The sequence below is a fragment of the Saccostrea cucullata genome, unplaced genomic scaffold (genome assembly GCF_032062105.1).
Source record: "Saccostrea cucullata isolate Sc308-1 unplaced genomic scaffold, CSIRO_AGI_Scuc_v1 ctg297, whole genome shotgun sequence".
Taxonomy (NCBI): domain Eukaryota; kingdom Metazoa; phylum Mollusca; class Bivalvia; order Ostreida; family Ostreidae; genus Saccostrea; species Saccostrea cuccullata.
Window position 1 is genome coordinate 252879 of NW_026929962.1, and position 19593 is coordinate 272471.

Genomic DNA, 19593 nt, shown 5'->3' on the forward strand with positions numbered 1-19593 from the left:
AAAATGGTTTTATATGTCTCTGCCCAGATTGATTTGTATTTATTATTATACTTCATATTTTACATTTGAAAACTTACTTCAATATATCAAAATTATGAGAAATATGTTGATTATTATAAATGATTTTATTTATAAACAAAGAATATCAGAGATAGTAGGGAGTTGCCGATACTAGAATTATCGCATGCCAGTCGGGAAAACTAGATTTACCGCTTGCCCAATATAGGGGTTTGTCTAAATACTAGGCTGTTGAACTCACCCCAACTATTTCTATAACGTTTTAAAATTATTTATTATTTCATCATTGTTTTGGAATTTTTAACTCATATATTCACAAATTTATTTGACTAATTCTTATTATTTTTTAAAACCAATGCTTTATTTTAAGAGCAATCTTGACTTCCTCTTATGAAGTGGTAAATATGGTAAATAGACTTGCCAGATTGAGAAGCACGTTGACAGAAATATTGAGAAATTGAGTACATAGGGAGGACTGTACAAAACATTTTTTCGGCATAATGGGAAAGCTAAACGTGACAATGTTACGTTATTTGTCTAAGGAAGATTTCAGGGTTCTTACTTCGGTATGATATTTTTAAATAAACTTTTGGCTTATACAATTTTGGGGTGAAAGGGGGGGGGGGGGGGTGTACAGGAATCAGTTGTTTCCTTTAAACTAAGGTTTGACCAAAAATTCGAAGTGGAAAGAAATATGCTAACCATTATTTCGACTTTTTTCTGATAAATGTCTTGTTTTAAATTTACCTCTTTTAGTGTGTTATTTGGCATCCACTGTAGAGAATAGATGTCAAGATATTTTTCAGTACTCACAGACAAACTGACAGGAAAACTATAAAGTTGAGGATTCTCATTCTCTGTTAGCCACATTTGTTGTTCTGTTGCATCCCCCAGCCTTTTATGTCAGTGCTTGTTGCACAAGATTCTTTGATTTTTTTGAAACCTTACAAATGATGAAAAATTGAATTATTTTACTTTTTAGCTCACCTGAGCCAGAGGCTCAAGTGAGCTTTTCTGATCAAAATTTGTCCGTTGTCGTCGTCATCGTCCTTTTCGTTGTCGTTGTAAACTTATCACATTTTCATCTTCTTCTCAAGAACCACTGGGCCAATTTCAACCAAACTTGCTTCAAAATATCCTTAGGTAAAGGGGATTCAGATTTAGGAAAAATCTTCTTCTCAAGAACCATTGAGACAGGAAAGGTGAAACTCCTGTGGAATCATCCGCAGGTAGTGTAGATTCAAGTTTGTTCAAATCACGACCCCTGGGGTAGGGTGGGGCCAAATGGCTGATAAAAGTTTTACATAGGAATATATAGGGAAACCTTTTCAAATCTTCTTTTCAAGTGCTTCAAAGCCATGCTTAGTGATATTTATAGGGAATCATCCTCAGGTAGTGTAGATACTATTTTGTTCAAATCATGACTCCCTGGGGGGTTAAAATTCAAGCCCCCCCCCTTCAGTAAACTTTCAGTTCTGATCTGATATGTGCTTTTTCCTAGCCAATTGCTCATGTGAGCGATGTGGCCCCTGGGCCTCTTGTTTAAAATTTCTTCTCTAAAACATTTGTAAAAGGAAGATTTATTTATTGTAATATCTTTTTGAAAGATTTTTTTAAGTGGGTTTACTGGGGTTTCCATTGCGCAATTATTTAATACTTCATGTAATGAAATGATAAAAAAAAGTATTTATAGTAGTGATGGAACGATTGTCGGCGACAATCGATTGTCGGTCGTTAGAAGCTCTTCGATGCTACTAATCGATTATAAAATAAATGTCGCCGACATCGCTAACAAAAAATAAAATTGTCAAACTTTAATTTTATTACCAAATCCAAGTGCAAAGAGCATAAAAGTAGTGATGAATGTTGAAAACATGAAAGGATCCCGTGTCTTGTTGATACTTTACCGCCATTATTAAATATGGGGTTAGACTAATACCAGGAAACGGTAATATTGCAAGTAAAGGAAAACATAATTAGTCTAGTCAATCTTTAAATGTATTATAATCATAAATACAAGTCTAACATGAGGATAATTACTTTTACAACTTGCAATTTTAACTAATCAAAACTAATTTTAAGAAATAAATATGTACATGTATTTAATGAAAGGTGGGACTAATATCAGTAAAATACCCATTGCATGGACTTTATAAAAAAAAAAAATAAATTCCCATTCTGTTTCAATAGTCCTATATTGTTTAAAGTAGACAAATTACTATTTTCCACTATTTAAAAAAGAAATTTCAATTAAAATTTTTGAATATTTTATGTAAGTAAATGTTTTTTATGTAAAAGTCTGAAAGAAATCTGAATAAGTTTTAACTTTTCTATATTAATTTTATTGAAGTTCAAAATTCGATTATAATCGATTATTAATCGATTATGCACAGCCGATTATTACCGATAATCGATTATGAATTTTTTCCGATTCCCCATCACTAATTTATAGTGATACTGTTAAAGGAACTTTTTCTTTACTTAAAAAATAAAATTTAACAAAATTAAGTAAGAAAGCATACATTGAGAAAAAAAAATTTAGGGTCGAATGTTTTTTAAATTGGCTGATAAGCAACTGAAACAAGCAATGTATTATTTTAGACTTTTTAGCTCACCTGAGCCGAAGGCTCAAGTGAGCTTTTCTGATCACATTTTGTCCGGCGTCCGTCTGTCCGTCTGTCTGTCTGTCTGTCCGTCTGTCTGTAAACTTTTCACATTTTCAACTTCTTCTCAAGAACCACTGGGCCAATTTCAACCAAACTTGGCACAAAGCATCCTTGGGTGAAGGGGATTCAAGTTTGTTCAAATGAAGGGCCACGCCCTTTTCCAAGGGGAGATAATCATGAATTTGTTAAAAATTAATGGCATTTTTAAAAAATCTTCTTCTCCAGAACCGCTAAGCCAGGAAAGATGAAACTCATGTGGAATCATCCTCAGGTAGTGTAGATTCAAGTTTGTTCAAATCATGACCCCCGGGGCAAGGGTGGGGCCAATATGGCGGACCCAAGTTTTACATAGGAATATATAGGAAAAATCTTTAAAAATCTTCTTCTCCAGAACCACTGGGCCAGGAAAGATGAAACTCATGTGGAATCATCCTCAGGTAGTGCAGATTCAAGTTTGTTCAAATCATGATCCCCGGGGCAAGGGTGGGGCCAAAATGGCCGACCCTAGTTTTACACAGGAATGTATAGGAAAAATCTTTAAAAATCTTCTTCTCCATATACCACTGGGCCAGGAAAGATGAAACTCATGTGGAATCATCCTCAGGTAGTGTAGATTCAAGTTTGTTCAAATCATGACCCCCGGGGGTAGGGTGGGGCCAAAATGGCTGACCCAAGTTTTACATAGGAATATGTAGGAAAAATCTTTAAAAATCTTCTTCTCAAGAACCAAAAGGACAGGAAAGATGAAACTCATGTGGAATCATCCTCATATAGTGCAGATTCAAATATGTTCAAAACATGACCCCCGGGGCAAGAGTGTGGCCAAAATGGCTGACCCTAGTTTTACATAGGAATATATAGGAATAATCTTTAAAAATCTTCTTCTCCAGAACCACTTAGCCAGGAAATATGAAACTCATGTGGAATCATCCTCAGGTAGTGTAGATTCATGTTTGTTCAAATCATGACCCCCGGGGCAAGGGTGGGGCCAAAATGGCCGACCCTAGTTTTACATAGGAATGTATAGGAAAAATTTTTAAAAATCTTCTTCTCCAGAACCACTGGGCCAGGAAAGATGAAACTCATTTGGAATCATCCTCAGGTAGTGTAGATTAAAGTTTGTTCAAATCATGACCCCCGGGGGTAGGGTGGGGCCAAAATGGCCGACCCAAGTTTTACATAGGAAATGTAGGAAAAATCTTTAAAAATCTTCTTCTCAAGAACCACAAGGACAGGAAAGATGAAACTCATGTGGAATCATCCTCATATAGTGCAGATTCAAATTTGTTCAAAACATGACCCCCGGGGCAAGGGTGGGGCCAAAATGGCTGACCCTAGTTTTACATAGGAATATATAGGAAAAATCTTCTTCTCCAGAACCACTTGGCCAGGAAAGATGAATCTCATGTGGAATCATCCTCAGGTAGTGTAGATTCATGTTTGTTCAAATCATGACCCCCGGGGCAAGGGTGGGGCCAAAATGACCAACCCAAGTTTTACAAAGGAATATATAGGAAATTTAAAAATCTTCTTCTCAAGAACCACTGGGCCAGGAAAGATGAAACTCATAAGGAATCATCCTCAGGTAGTGCAGATTCAAGTTTGTTCAAATCATGACCCCCGGGGCTAGGGTGGGGCCAAAATGGCCGACCCAAGTTTTACATAAGGATATATAGGGAAACCTTTTAAAATCTTCTTTTCAAGTACTTCAAAGCTTAATATGATTAGTGATATTTATATGGAATCATCCTCAGGTAGTGTAGATTCTAGTTTGTTCAAATGATGACCACCTGGAGGGGGGGGGGGGGGGGGGCCGGGGCAGAGTTCTTGAAATCTTTTTTTCGCTGTCAGTCATTTGGACCGACTGCCATGTGAAGTTTGTCAGTCCAGACAGATTTCTATCAGTCCAAAATAAATTCAATAAAAACATGGAAAAAAAATTGTATTTAAATTTCATTATCAATAAACGCATGGCGTCTATATGAACACTGCACACTTCTTACCCTAGCGCCAAGAAACTTGTTAACAGTTAACCAATAGTTTGGCGCAAGTTAGAATAATAACAGTTATACTCTCAATGTAGCAAATAGTTACAGAATTGCTCCGAAACGAATTTGAAGTATAGGAAAGGATATGCACTGGAAATAACTTCAAAATTAATTACAACAAACCTATTTTTTAGGTCGCGTATGTCTTTAAACCTAAATTATGATCCAAATAAAGACGATAATTCAACTAATTTTCTTTACGTTTTTTTCTCGCTTCTTACACGCCATGTTTGCATTCGGAACTCTCTGGAATCTTCGCTGTAAATGTACTGAGTTCGAGTCATTGCCGGTGTTTATTTTACGACATAGTAAATATACGGAACAAAGTCTATTATTAAACTGGTCCATAGGACATTTATCATTTTAACGATAGAACATTGTCTCTTAATTTGCACTTGTATTAATCAAGAAGCCATTACAACATGCAGAAAAAGAGTTTGAAAGATAACGATCGATCGATTATAGGGAATTTGTACGAAATTTAGTCGGATTTTCGCAAGTTCTCTGTCAACACCGTCCGGTCATTTGGACTGACACAGAACGGAAAGTAATTGGTCCTTGGTTGTTTCTATCGGTTTTGCCGACAGGACCGAAAGATTTCAAGAACTCTGGCGGGGGGAGTAAATTCAAGCCCGATGTGCTCAGGTGAGCGCTGTGGCCCCTGGGCCTCTTGTTTACCATTATCATGATTATGTCATGAAATTTGGTGTTGGGGATATTGCCACAATACTATTTACTGATATTAAGTTACGATTTTTTCTGGTATATAAGGTTGGAAAAGATTTTTTTAGTCAAGGAGGACTAAGGTGATTTAAATAAATCTTGTTAAGGAAAGAAATGGAAAAACCCTAATTAGCTCCCTTTCAAAAGATTTTTAGAAAGATAAGAGGTATTATTTGAAACTCAAATCATTTTCCTTGATTTCTGAAAACAGAAATTGACTTTTAAGACTTTATTTAATTATTGAACACATGGCCACATCTTAGCTGAAATGCAAAGTTTGTATTTTTACATTTGATTAATATAGGTAGAAATGGGAATGAAGAACCATGAACTGGTTCCCTCTCCGCTGGTGGCATCCATTGCACATCTTCATGGTGGAGGCTGTCACAAGGTGCTCAGAGAACTCAATAAACACAGACTTGTAGCTTACGAGCATGGTGGGAAAAGATGTAAGATTTACTATGATTATAGCTTTTTAAATTGCAGACCATACAAAATTATTTTTAATTTTTCAACCTTAATTTAAGAAAGTTTAACCCACAGTATAGTCTTGTCATTTTTATTCATGAACTGTTTTACTTGAATTACAGTTGAGGGCTATAGATTAACGGTATCGGGGTATGATTACTTGGCGCTGAAGGCCCTGGCCAGTAGAGATGTTATATACTCTCTAGGCAATCAGATAGGAGTGGGCAAGGAATCAGGTGAATACAGCATCTGGAGTACTATAGCTGCAATAATGTACCCCTCTCTGACTCTCTGATTTTTCTGTGGTTTTTTTTTGGTTGGTGGGGGATATCAGAGAAGGTTTCATTATCGCAGCTATATTACTAATATGTAAAACTTTACAAATGATGTCTATGATGTAGGAGGTTAACAGTTAAAATTGACACCCAAAGGAAACCAATTTTCAAACGATGTGTTAGCAAGATGTGTCAGAGGAGGTGACAATGGTTTTCGTTGTGATGTCAGTTTCAACTGTAACCCTCCAAAACAGGCACCATTTATTTTATTATACTGTAAATCTAATTGATTTAGGGTGTCAGCAAATTTTTTTTAAAAAATTGTTGATCATCTTTACTATCATATTTTAAACCTTTCAAACTCCCCATTTCTTTTTTTCTCAATAAGGGAGCTTTGATTTGCTAACTTCTTTTAAATTAATGTTTGATACTTAAAAAGTCCTTTATCCTATTGAAATTGTTTTAAATATTTTTTTTGACAACCTTCATCATTGTTAAAAATGTACAGTATATTTATAATTCAGAAAAAGAAATTTAAAAGTTAATTATTTTCTTTTACAGACATTTACATAATAGCAGATAATGAAGAACACCAGTATGCCTTGAAACTTCACAGGTAATCAATAGGTCTTAAAATACTCTTAGGTTACTCAGAAAGGTGTCATGTTAGAACTTAAAAAAAGAAAAAGTTTTGTAAATAGCATCTTTCTTCAACCTATAGTTTTTCAAGTCTGCTCAAACCATTGGGCCAAACAGGGTTGTATAGATTGATGATTTGTATTTTACAGGTTAGGACGGACTTCTTTCCGACAACTGAAAAACAAGCGAGATTATCACAAACACAGGAACAATGTATCCTGGCTCTACCTGTCTCGCCTGGCAGCAATGAAGGAATATGCTTATATGAAGGTATACAATGCATAAAAATTTCTTAAGAAAAAAATTGCCGGCTTAATAATCATGCAGACAAATAAAAGGCAAAAAATTCTGCATTATCCTTTCATGAGTAGTTGAACATATAAAAAGACATTTGTTAAGATTGACACTTGAACGTAGAATTATTTTTCTTGTACTTAGGCACTGTATGACAGAAAGTTTCCAGTTCCTAAACCAGTTGATTTTAACAGACATGCTGTTGTAATGGAACTACTCAGTGGTTACCCCATGTAAGTTTTGATACCTCTAATATAAATTAGAATGTTACAATGCATGTATTGTCGGCCCTATAGCATCATTAAAGATGTAAAAAAAAAAAATTCAGTGGTAACCTGTTTATTTGCAGAATAGAATGTACTACTCAGTGGTTACCCCATGTAAGTTTTGATACCTCTAATATAAATTAGAATGTTACAATGCATGTATTGTCGGCCCTATAGCATCATTAAAGATGTAAAAAAAAAAAATTCAGTGGTAACCTGTTTATTTGCAGTTTGTAGTAATTGCATTTACCTGCAAAGAAGAAAATATACATTTAGGGTTAAGAATAATTAATAGTAATACATGTTTCCAAAAATCTTCCAAAAGAAGTTGTCGTCTTTATGCAATTGCTATTCTTCAGAATATATTCTGGAATACCTATCCTGATGCTTATTTGTAGTACATGAATATTAGCACCATTTTGAAAAAATAGGTCAAAGGTCAAGGTAAAGGGTCAATGACAATGAGGTCAGTAACCATAGTATTTCATGAAAACCATAGTGCCAAGCTATATAATTACCGTATGTGTGCAAAATATCAGATCCATACATTACCTTGAACATTTCTGGATGGAAATGTAAGGTGTGTAAAGCTATGCCTAAGTGATGTCCTGCTCTGCACGTGACATAAAGGGCACTTTAAAGGGGGTTAATAATGAAAAAAGGACATTTTTTGTGTTGTATTTGCATTTTTATTAAAACAATGTGTTAATTAAGAAATGAAAATCATTCAGAATGAATTGCAGCTAAACAGTAATGTTGTTTCAGGTGTAATGTGAAGAGTGTGGCAGACCCAGGCCGGGTGTACAATGATTGTATGGAGCTGATCGTCAGACTCGGGAACTGTGGAGTCATTCACGGAGATTTTAACGAATTCAATCTGATGATTGACGATGATGAACATGTTACAATGATTGATTTTCCACAGATGATTTCAACATCTCATCCTAATGCTGAATGGTAAGTCCTTTTTAGTTTTTCAGGAGAATTAAACAGGGAAAATATTCCTTGCTGAATTATATTTGGTTCAGTCAAGGTCAATTTATTACTGGAAAACCAGACAAGGTCAAATCATTGTTGGAAAGGAAAGAAAACACATGTATTTCTGCTAAAATGACACCATTTAAAGTTATGCTTTGTAAATTAACATTTTGAAATTATATCTATGTATAAAGTTGTTGTTGGAGAAAGGTTTTTTTTTTCTAGGAAGATAAAAATGATCCAGCTGATTGGTTGTCTCGGGATTCCTCTATATTTTATTAACTCGTGTGTTATCTGTTTCAGGTATTTTGACAGAGATGTGAACTGCATAAGAGATTTTTTTGCCAGGAGATTCCACTATGAAAGTGAACTTTTCCCAAAGTTTTCTGATTTAAGGTATAATTTTTTCTTCAGTTATAAAGTACAGTTGAACTTTGGTATCTCGAACTCTGATATTTCAAAAGACTTGAATACCATGGATATGTCAAAATAATGTGAAAGTCCCAACCACATATTCTTTAAGTATTTTGTCCTCAATATCTGGAATCCTCAGATATCTCAAAGTTTTTTCTCAGCCCCATCAGGTTTGAGATAACAAAGTTTGACTATATTTCTAAATAGCACAACAACAAAAAAATGAAATAGAAACATAATGTTTTAAAATTTTTCTTCCTGCCCCATTTTGAAAACTGTTAACAAAGTTAGTAAAGGAGGGATGTACATGTATTAGCTTACATGTTTCAGTGTGGGTTATGCATCTTACATACCTGTTTGTTGATCTTGTAGAAGAGATGATGATCTAGACGTGGAGGTGTCAGCCAGTGGATTTACAAAAGAAATGGCAGAAACATTTGATGAGGTATTGTAAAATTGTCAACTCAAATTACATGTACAGAAATCTTCCTGTAAATCAAAGTCAATTTTATCAGAGAGATGCAAAGAACTTCACAATTAAAATGTTTTGAAGAAACAAAAACTTATTTGTAAAATTTGTAATCTTGGGCTTCTTCTTCCATAACTGTAATTTCATTTCCAGGCTGCTGAGGATTACAATATCAGAGGAGGCCCTGATCAGCCCAGAACTAACGATACTGACGATGATTCTGACGAGGACCCTGAGGACGATGATAATGTAGATGAGGAGGAAGAGGAGAAAGATCCACGAGATACAAACCCAGCTGAGGACAGACTTCATCCTCCTGTAAGTGAAACAACAAAGAGTGAACACATGGAAGATGTTTCTCCGAGTGGAAATGACAGAGTTGGTGACAATGGTGAGGACATTTCATTAAGAAACAGTTTAGGTGGTAGTGACGAAGAAGATCTAGAGGACCTGCATAACCAGAATAGGACTTTAAGGCCATTCAGAAACGAGGAGAGTCTAACACACACCAATTCACACAGAAGGAAACATTTAGAGAGTACTAGTGTTAGTGTGACCAGTACAGCATCAAGCATGGACCCCAGTCTGATAAAAGCGAAAGTAAAACAACAGATGAAGAAGAAATCTGCTGTACAGGAAGCTAGGAGGATAAGAAAAAGAGGAGAGTCTGCAATTATTACCAAGAAGAAGAGGGAAATTTCCCAAGATATCAAGCAAAGTGTTCATGGAGACTGGTTTTAATTCTTTAAGTAGAATTTGAGAAAATAATATTTGTTTAGTGCAATTGATGTAAACTTCTGAAATCTAATTTTCATGGGGGTTTAATTCTTTTCGTGATTTAAAGACAACCAAAATTACATTCCCTACAAAGTGTTGAATTGCCATAAATTGCCAATCATCACTTCTTCAATCCCCCCATAAACAATATTTTTTCTCCAGCCATGAAATACTTGACCCCATAAAAATGATTAATTTTACAGTATATTTTGTTTTGAACATTCTGATGATTTAAAAGTTGGCATTATTAATACTGAAATGCAAATGTGTCTGATTTCCTCATGCAGAAAATAAATTCTACCATATACATGTAAAGTTAAATTGAATAATGTTTTACCATTGATATAGACTAAAGATACTGAGTACTTATTCTGATTTATTTCTATAGTCATAGCTATAAGGTCACGAGTTCAAACTGTAAATGCACTTTTTTCCAACTTTAACTGCAGAACTGTACCTCTCTGAGAAAATTCGGACAGATAAAGCAGAGAGCTACAGAGCCATGCGCTGTAAAAACGTCCGATTTACGCTGATGATTTTTTGTAGCTCACTTCAGGTATTATTTCTTGTAGTTTATGCTTTTTTTCACGCTCTTTGAATGATATCCGATAATTAATCATACATTTTACTCCAAGTATTGATACTTGTTTACCTTTCAATGGTCTGAAACAGCCCTCTCTGGATTTGGAATGTTGGTTTAAAAGACTCCAATTTTTACGTCCACCTCCACAAACGACCTTCTTGAACTTTAAAGGTAAATAATCATTAAGGAATAGGAATTAATTTTTTTTAATTATGAGATATCATTTATAAAGCTAAAGAAAACAGAGAAATATAAGAAATAAAACCTGAAGTAAGCTACAAAAATCGGCTAAATGATTATCTAAGAAACAGTACTCACTGCTATATGGCAAAAAATGCATGGTTAGGCACCTAATTTTTTGGTGAGCAAACCATTGGCGTCGGAAGCAAAAAAAAAAAATGTAATGTCTGTTGAAAGTGGAGGGTACACACGTCCAAATTTTCAATGCCTTGTCGCAACCCACTTTGAAAAAATTACGCACTTTGAAACAAATTTTCAAAGTGCGTTTAAATTGGAACAAAATCAACGCACTTTGAAAAAATTTTCAAAGTACGGTAAGAGTTTACATCTACATATTAATTTTACCATTGAGACAATTATCGTAATTTGAAAAAAAATACATGTATGTATATAAAACAAAAATTCTGGACTTAGACATTAGTAACGTAATGGGATGCATTGATTTGTAATTTATTTTTCGAAAAACTTGTGAATTAATTTACTCCAGTCCTGTCGAAAAGAGGAGAAGACGAGTAGGTCTCTCAGCCCAACTCTTTCTCTTTCCAGGCCAATACATAGGCGTTGGTAGCAAATTAAACAGGGAGGGGGGGGGGGGTAATAAACCCCAAAAGGGTAAGCCGCACTTTCAATGCCTATATGATGAATACTAGTATCTTCATAAAAAAGTGGGGACTAAGCCCCCCTCCCCTTGCCCTTTGCCTGGTTTCGATACCTATGCTATACCCAAAACATGTATATGCACATGTATTTACATAACTGGTATATGTATGACGATGAAAACTTTCAATAAACGAGTTAACTTAAAACAGATGAAACTATAATTTTCAGTACAATAAAACGTATTAGAAAGTTCGAAATCCCATTGAGCTCATTTTGGTAGGTTAAAAAATAATTTTTTTTGCGTAATATAACGCGAAAGTTACGCGTTTATTCAAAAAGTTTCGCGTTATAATGCGAAAAATTTATTTTTTTAACCTATGAAAATGAGCTCAATGGGCGTTCGTAACTAATGCGCTTTCGTAAGAAAGAAGAAAATTTCATAGTATTGAAAGATCAAAATCAAATCGCCCCCTTTTTCTTAAGAAAAATGCGTTTCTAACAAGTCTTTGTTAAACTTTTACACCCCCCCCCCTTCTGTTATATCATCTACCGAACTTATTATAAAATTTAATTTTAGAATTTTTAAAAAGAAACGAAATTATGATATTAAACAATCGTCTCTCCATTTTTTCTCTAAAAGACCCATTTCCCTTTTATGACATTTATCGAATAAACCTAAATATTTAAAACGTCAATATCTCATGATGTCCAAGGTCCTGAAGTGACCTTATCACCAAGAAGTTATCAATTATTCATCATCCCGAAAATTTGTAAGAATATTGATCAAGCTATACACATTTTTTTCAAAGTGCATTAATATTGTCGATATTTAAAAAGCAATTTGAAAAGAAATTTCAATTTTTCAAAGGGTGTTAGCTTAAATTGTTCCCAAATCTAACGCTCTTTGAAAACAAATTTCGAAGTGCGTAATTTTTCAAAGTGCATTGTAACAATGCCTATATTATGCCTATCTTTGAAAAAAGTGGGGAGGGGCCGGGGGAGTCTCCCCCGGTTCGACGCCTATATATGTAAACATATTCAAATAGCAATTCTTCAGTGACAAAATCTTGGGGAAAAAATTATAATTTTTTTAGGAAAGTTGGAAGAGAGATGTCACCTCACATTTCTATGATAATAATATTTTAAAAATCATATTTTTCTTAAATTTCATTGTTGTAATAAAAATCTTCGTCGGTGAACTGATTTGCTATTACGAATATTTGGTCGGGAACGTTGTACTTATTATTATTAACCACAAAAATAAGGATGTCGTGTACAAAATGTAAAAGTGACGAAATGTGAAAGATAAGACTGTAGTAATTGTTTTATGTTATATTTGCGCAGGATAAGACAACAACATGGCAAGGAGAGGGCAGAATCTTGGTGTGTTTTTACTTGTGATGCAAATAATGAATATTGGTATAGAAAATATACCACCAGTTACTTTAATAACGACGATCCTTCAAATTGCAATATTTCTAGAAGTAGGCGATCTTTTTCGATGGTTTCCCTCGCCAAGTCATGTATGTATAAGTGCATTCAACGTATGGGATAGAAAAGAATGGAACCGAATTATTCTTGGTTCTCTATACCATGCTCACGATTTTCATCTTTACTATAACATGGCATCATTCCTCTGGAAAGGACGGATACTGGAAAGACGTTTCGGAAGTTCGTACTTTGGATTTCTCTTGGCAGTGTTTACAGTATTAACCAGTGTTGTGTATGTAGCAATTAGCATTGCTCTGTCAGAACTCCTTGATGACAGATCTTACAGAATGACCTGTGCTGTTGGATTTTCTGGAGTCATCTTTGGTTTGAAAGTTCTAGTAACTCATTACAGTCCCTCTGGTACCCAGTATGCCCTGGGATTTATACCAGTGCCGAGCAAGTACATTTTCTGGGCAGAACTTGTCCTTATCCAGTTAATTACCCCTAATGCCTCATTCGTGGGTCATTTGGCAGGAATTCTTGTTGGAATGCTATACATTAAAGGACCATTAAAAATGATCATGGATAGTTTTCTGCAGCCTTCTGATTACAGACGCTTCTATGGTGGAGGCTATTCAAGAAATAATTACTCGGGCTACAGAAACCAGCCAGGATATGGAAATAACTACCCTGGTTATGGAAATGCCGGGTACAGTGATTACACAGGAGGCTTGTCTGAGGAGGAGCAGATAAGAAGGGCCCAGGAGGAAAGCCTCCGAGGGACCAGAAATTCTGAGAGACTTTATCCAGACCTTGATGAATTAAGACAAAGAAGAGCTGATCGATTTAACTAGTGTTAGAATACCAAGCAGACTATAAACTCCATTTACTTTGTGGAACCCCTATCATACATATTTTTTATAAAGAGAAAATTCTTCTACCATGATGTCTATGTTCATCTTCTTTTTTACTTATACTGTGCAAAAAGCTTTGTTGAATGTTTTATTAAAGTTATGGAAATGATTGAGATTCAGTATCTTTTTTTCTGATAAACACTGGTCTGGATACATGTATGTGTAGAGTGTACTGATTTCTCCTTGTACATATGTACATATATGCATGAAAACAATTACTATTATAGTATTCAAATTCTTGAACTTTTCATCAAATGCTATTCATAAACCTAACAACAAGCTAACTTATAAGTGGAAAATTATTTTCTATGCCTGTGTCTTTAATTTATAAATGAAGTCATGAACCTCCTAAAGAATGAGGGTGCTCTTGATTTACTTTCAGTAGAAATCTGGGTGCACTTACAAAGTGAAATATTCATTGGTTTGACTAAAGAATTTTAATTTTAGAATTCTTGAGACTTTTCTATCCTCAACTTACCATATCGTAGGAATGTCACTTATTACCTGCATTTAAGATTTATATCTCTCAGCTGATTCAATATGCAAGAGCATGCTCTGGGTAGGAACACTTTTTAAAATGAGGTAAGTTATTGATAAACAAGTTGATGAAACAAGAATAGCAATCAACAGTCTCGTTTAAACTAGAAATTAAAATTTGCAATTTAAATATTCTCATGATTTTTACCTTGTCAGCAAATACAAATAATATATCAATAAGTCAAATGCTGACAGAGACGTTTTAAATGCTAATGGTTAAGCTATTATTTGTATTTAGACAATGAACTGCCTACAACATTTTCCGTTTTCTGCCAATCATGCCAACGAGCACACGGTGGGTGACACCAAGCGACAGGGGATGCTCATTCCTTCGTGGTATCTGATTCCACCACTGATGCTTCAGTGGTCCGTGTTTGCGCTGTTTCTATTTTTATAGTTTGAATGGACTTTTGAGCTTGAATACTGTTAGTAATCTTCATTATTTATTTGAACACGTTCTTCTAAAAATTTCATATTTCGGGGTCGTCGCTCCTTGATACTAAAATGTTATTAATTAGTGTACATTTTGTGAAGACAAATGCAAACAATTTTAAAACAAGAATGGAGAGAAGACCCAAAGGCCATAAAAAAGAACCTTTTCCCCCAAAATATGGTGCCTTATTGTCATTTTACATAGCGATGGTACAATGTAGTGTAGCCTTTATCCATAACACTCTGAATCAGGATATTTTAGTTCGATCCATACATACAACATTTTATACAAATACCTTTTTTTCCGTTTAATTTGTCAATTTAGTATCATATATTGATCTATTAAAATGTCGAAACAGATAAATTATGATTCAGTTGAACCAAAAGAGACCTCAAGCAATTTATTAAACAGACTGAAACAATCAAATTATGAGTTTTTTTTTTAATTCAACTTTACCCTGTTATCTTATAGATATTATTATTTATGCCACAGGCCTTTGGATCGCTTCAATTCAAACATACCTAATAAAGCACAAAATACACAACATCTCATAGGACACTAATTTAGAGCCCAGAACAGACACGTATTAGATTATTACAATAAGCACAAAGGTGCCTTATTCTCTATTGAGAAGTTAATGACTCGTTTTAATACACCCCCCCTCAAGTATTAAGGGGGAATATTAAAACGAGTCATTAACTTCGCAATAGATAGAGAATACAAGGCGCCTACGAATTTACCACTGAGGTCCGCTACAAACCTCTTATTTGTGTTAAAAAATCTAATTTTCGAATAATTATATTCAAAACTCTTGGTAATGTATGTCATTTTTAACAAAGAACATCAGATGATATATTGATTTTTATTTCAAGAATATCTTAGAAAAATTATTAGCGGTTAAAAATCAAATAGTTTTACCTTCTTCACATTTTAACGTCAGGATCAACATTTGGTCTGGTTTTGGCGGGACTGTCATGTTTTCAGTTTTGTTGATTGCAGAGTGAATCAACTTTTCTCACATGTTATCAAGAATGATACTCCGTAATGGGGTGCTGTGGAGGCAGAACAGATTTTCCAAACATTCTCCAAAGTTTTTATCAAGAAACTGTAGCATGTCAACTCGATCTTTCATTCGTAAAGTATTGGAACACTATTCTCAAGAGAAGGACGACGTTTATTTTAGTCCAAGTTTCTCTTTGGGAAAACTTTTTTTCCGTTGCACAGATTGATGCTGGGCAACTCTTTCTTGACAAAACAACAAAAGTATTATTGAACCAGAGAAAATCTACAACAACAAAATTTCGAAAGGAGAAGCACAGGGACTTGCTCCTGGCGTGTAAAAAAATATTTATTAAAAAAAAACCCGATATACTAGCCTATAAAACTATAGTATATCGTTTTGTTTTTTTAAAATAAATATTTTTTACACACCAGGAGCAAGTCCCTGTGGGAGAAGTTTACATGCCAAGCGAATCGTTCAGGTCTTTATACCGTAGAGGATTCCACTTTCTAGAGAGAGTTGCTAATGACACCAAGTCGGTGAGGAATTGGATTAATCTTAATGATTCGAGTTATGAAAATGCGTGGTTTGCATTAGGGACATTGAAATTCTTTCTGGAAAACTTGGGTAGGTCTATTTTATGGAGTTGATTTAATATGTTTTGTCTATGTTTTATTTATCATGATTTAATTTGATGAAGAAAAAACTAACCACCTACCCAAGAAATTAAAAAAAAAGGATCCTCTAAAGAAATGGAACGCTAATATCCCTTTGTTGCCCTTTTAAGAGTTTCCCAATGAAAAATCTAATATTTTCTGGATTGATTGAAGGATTGTATTTTGTTAAGCATTTTTATTATACCCCGCTTGAAAAGAGGGAGGGTATATAGTAATCGGTATGTCCGTCCGTCCATCTAGCTGTTATGCTTTGGGGTACCAGTCTCTTATCCGCAACTCCTCTCAAACCACCGTATGAAATTTGATGAAACTTTCACAGAATCTTTATTACATATTGCCATTGTGCACCTCTTATTATACTTTTTGATCCGACACATATTTTGGGTTTTCTACAGCAAAACATGGGTATTTAGTAATCGGGATGTCCATCCATCTGTCTGTCTTAACGTCCGTCCGTCAGTCTGTTATGCTTTGGGGTAACTATCTCTTATCCGCAACTCCTCTTTTAACATTGAGTGAAATTAAATTAAACTTTCACAGAATCTTTGATATATATTGCCATTGTGCACCTCCTATTTTACTTTTTGATCGGACACATCATTTGGGTTTTCCAGAGCTGCAAAACATTGAAACTACCATTTTTTTCTGTAATATTGAAAGGTACCCATCTCTTATCCGCAACTCCTCCTATACCACTGAATAAAATTTAATGATATTTTCACAGATTCTTTATTACATAATGCCATTGTGCACCTCCTATTTTACTTTTTTGATCTGACACTTATTTCGGGTCTCCATGAGCAAAACAGGGACTTCGTCATTGTAATCATATGGGAGGCGGGGGTATCATTTAGTGAGCTAATTGCTCACAGTACTTCTAGTTTACCTTTGCATTGAACATATGGCAAAAGAACCAATGTTTCTTTATTGTTCTGGTTACTGTATCTTTACAAATAAATATTGACTGGTGTATGATTAAAGGTCAGCATTAGTTTGTTATTGACTGCAGCATTTTATATTTTCAATTTTAGAAAAGCATGAAGAAAGTCTAAGAGAGACAGTGACTGGGACACTGAAAGAAGATGAAGTCAGGGCTGTTCTGGTGAATCATTTGTTGTCCCAGCTAAGTCCAACTAAAACATTTGACATCACAAGTCTAGCTGAATACAAAGCCTCCAGATGTTCATGCCAAAACAATTGTTACGATACCATAAACTATTCAAGAACTGGATTAGGTATGCCAGTAGTATCACAATTTCATCTCTCTTTTTCTCTCTCTTGCCGTATACACATAATTACAGTGTATGTATATTTAGTGAAGAAAAAATAATTTATCTAAACATAATTTAATAGTTTTTGCAACATTGGCATATGCAGAGATCATACCACAACCACACCAAATGATTAATGTATCTCCTGTATAAGCTTACAATTTCAAAACAATACTGACCAATATAAGGTCTTATTTATCACAAATTCTTTATTCATTAGACTAATTTTGATATTAGGTAAAAGATTTACTATTGTTATGTTTATTTCAGGTTCTGTTCACCTATGGTATGGCTATCCAGATGTTGTTTTGTATCCTATGCCTGTTTTTAACAGTGATTTAAGCTGTCCATTAGTGTTCTCTCAAAATCCAGCTGTGTGCTTTAAAACAGATGATGAAAGTGATGAAACTTGTGATTTCTACAGAGAGGAACACATTCTTAGACACCATTCATCTCAATGCCTAACTCAGGCGATTACTTTTTCTCTCTATATGAAAAATGTATGGAGTAATAAGGCAAATTCACCCTTAATTTTGAAATCTACGCCTGTGCCTACTATTGCAGTTTCCCCTGAAGATTTTGATGTTTATTTATATGAATCAGATAATGACGTACTTCTAAGAAATATTGGACCGCCAATTCTTATGGCGTAATACCTCCCAGAGCCCTTCAAAATGGAAGCTTAGACTGTCCTCTATTCTCAAACTGTGGATGCTCTCTCATTCTAGTCTCTTTGCTCCTACATTGACAGAGAAGAATATAATAGCCAATACATGTCAGTTACAAGAACAAGTTGGCAGGGAAAAAATGAAGATGATACTGGATGACTTGCACATGGGCAATATTTTTAGGTTGTCAGAAATAGAGGAATTTGATAACTTGGAAAAGTAACATTTTTATGACATGTTAATTGGATTTTTGAAATATGAAAAGTTTAAAATATATCTTTTAAATTGAATATTATTCTTCAATCTTTTCTATTACATGTTTGTAACAACTGCTTGGAATATGGATTTTTTAAAGTAGGGAATATTTTTAATTACCACAATAACAATAATATGCCATGAACTTGTGTTGGACAGAATATCTTCTCTGTGTTAAGACTGAAGTGAACCTTTTGATCAAATTTGTTTGTTGTCTGCCATTGTTCTTGTCTGTGAACTTTTGAAAACTTTTTAGTTAATCTTCTCCAGAGCCACTGTGCCAATTTCAAATAAAAACTTGGCACAGAGTATCTTTGATTAAAAAAGATTCAAGTTAAGGTAAGTCACTCGTCAGCTTTTTAGAAAAGTTCACGCAGAAGCTCTTACTTCAAAACTACTTATCAAAATTCAATTTTTATAACATATTTAAATTCAACAACGTAAATTTTTTAACATTCAATGAAAAAACTGCTCAAAAATCTACAAAGAAGCAAGATTTATTAGGGACTATTTCTTTTGGTGGAAGGATATTTAGCAGAAAATTCTGCAAATCTGCTCATTTATAAAATTAAATGTAATGGAAATTTAGCCTCACATATACTTTTGCTCGGAGAATATTTTCCGTTTTGATATTGCTAAAAATATTTAATATAGGTCTTAAGTTATATTTTTAGACTAAGTTTTACACCTTCCCTCAACAAACTTTTCCAAAAAATGAAAATATATTAAAGAAGTCAAGGTAAAATGTACACCATTTTTTGACTTGAAAATCACATATTTTGACAAATATTTCAAAATTAATATCACTGAAAACCTTTTTCTTTCATTATTTTAAACTACTGATACTTGTGATTTTTAAAAGTCGTAAAAAGTTTGATATAAGAAAATTTTTTATTGCCTATTAAGTTTTTTAATACCCCATATATGTTATTTTTTATTCACACAATAA

General features: G+C 34.2%; 1 protein-coding gene across 1 annotated transcript; it reads left to right on the forward strand.

Annotated features, from left to right (window-relative positions):
• Positions 1-462: 462 nt before the first annotated feature.
• Positions 463-13913, forward strand: LOC134282553 (serine/threonine-protein kinase RIO2-like). The gene is made up of 11 exons (XM_062764955.1): positions 463-584; positions 5760-5904; positions 6046-6159; positions 6760-6814; positions 6987-7107; positions 7276-7364; positions 8163-8354; positions 8679-8771; positions 9162-9234; positions 9412-9916; positions 13211-13913. The coding sequence occupies exons 1-11, from the start codon at positions 519-521 to the stop codon at positions 13741-13743; spliced, it is 1986 nt and encodes a 661-aa protein (XP_062620939.1). The 5' UTR covers positions 463-518; the 3' UTR covers positions 13744-13913.
• Positions 13914-19593: the final 5680 nt, after the last annotated feature.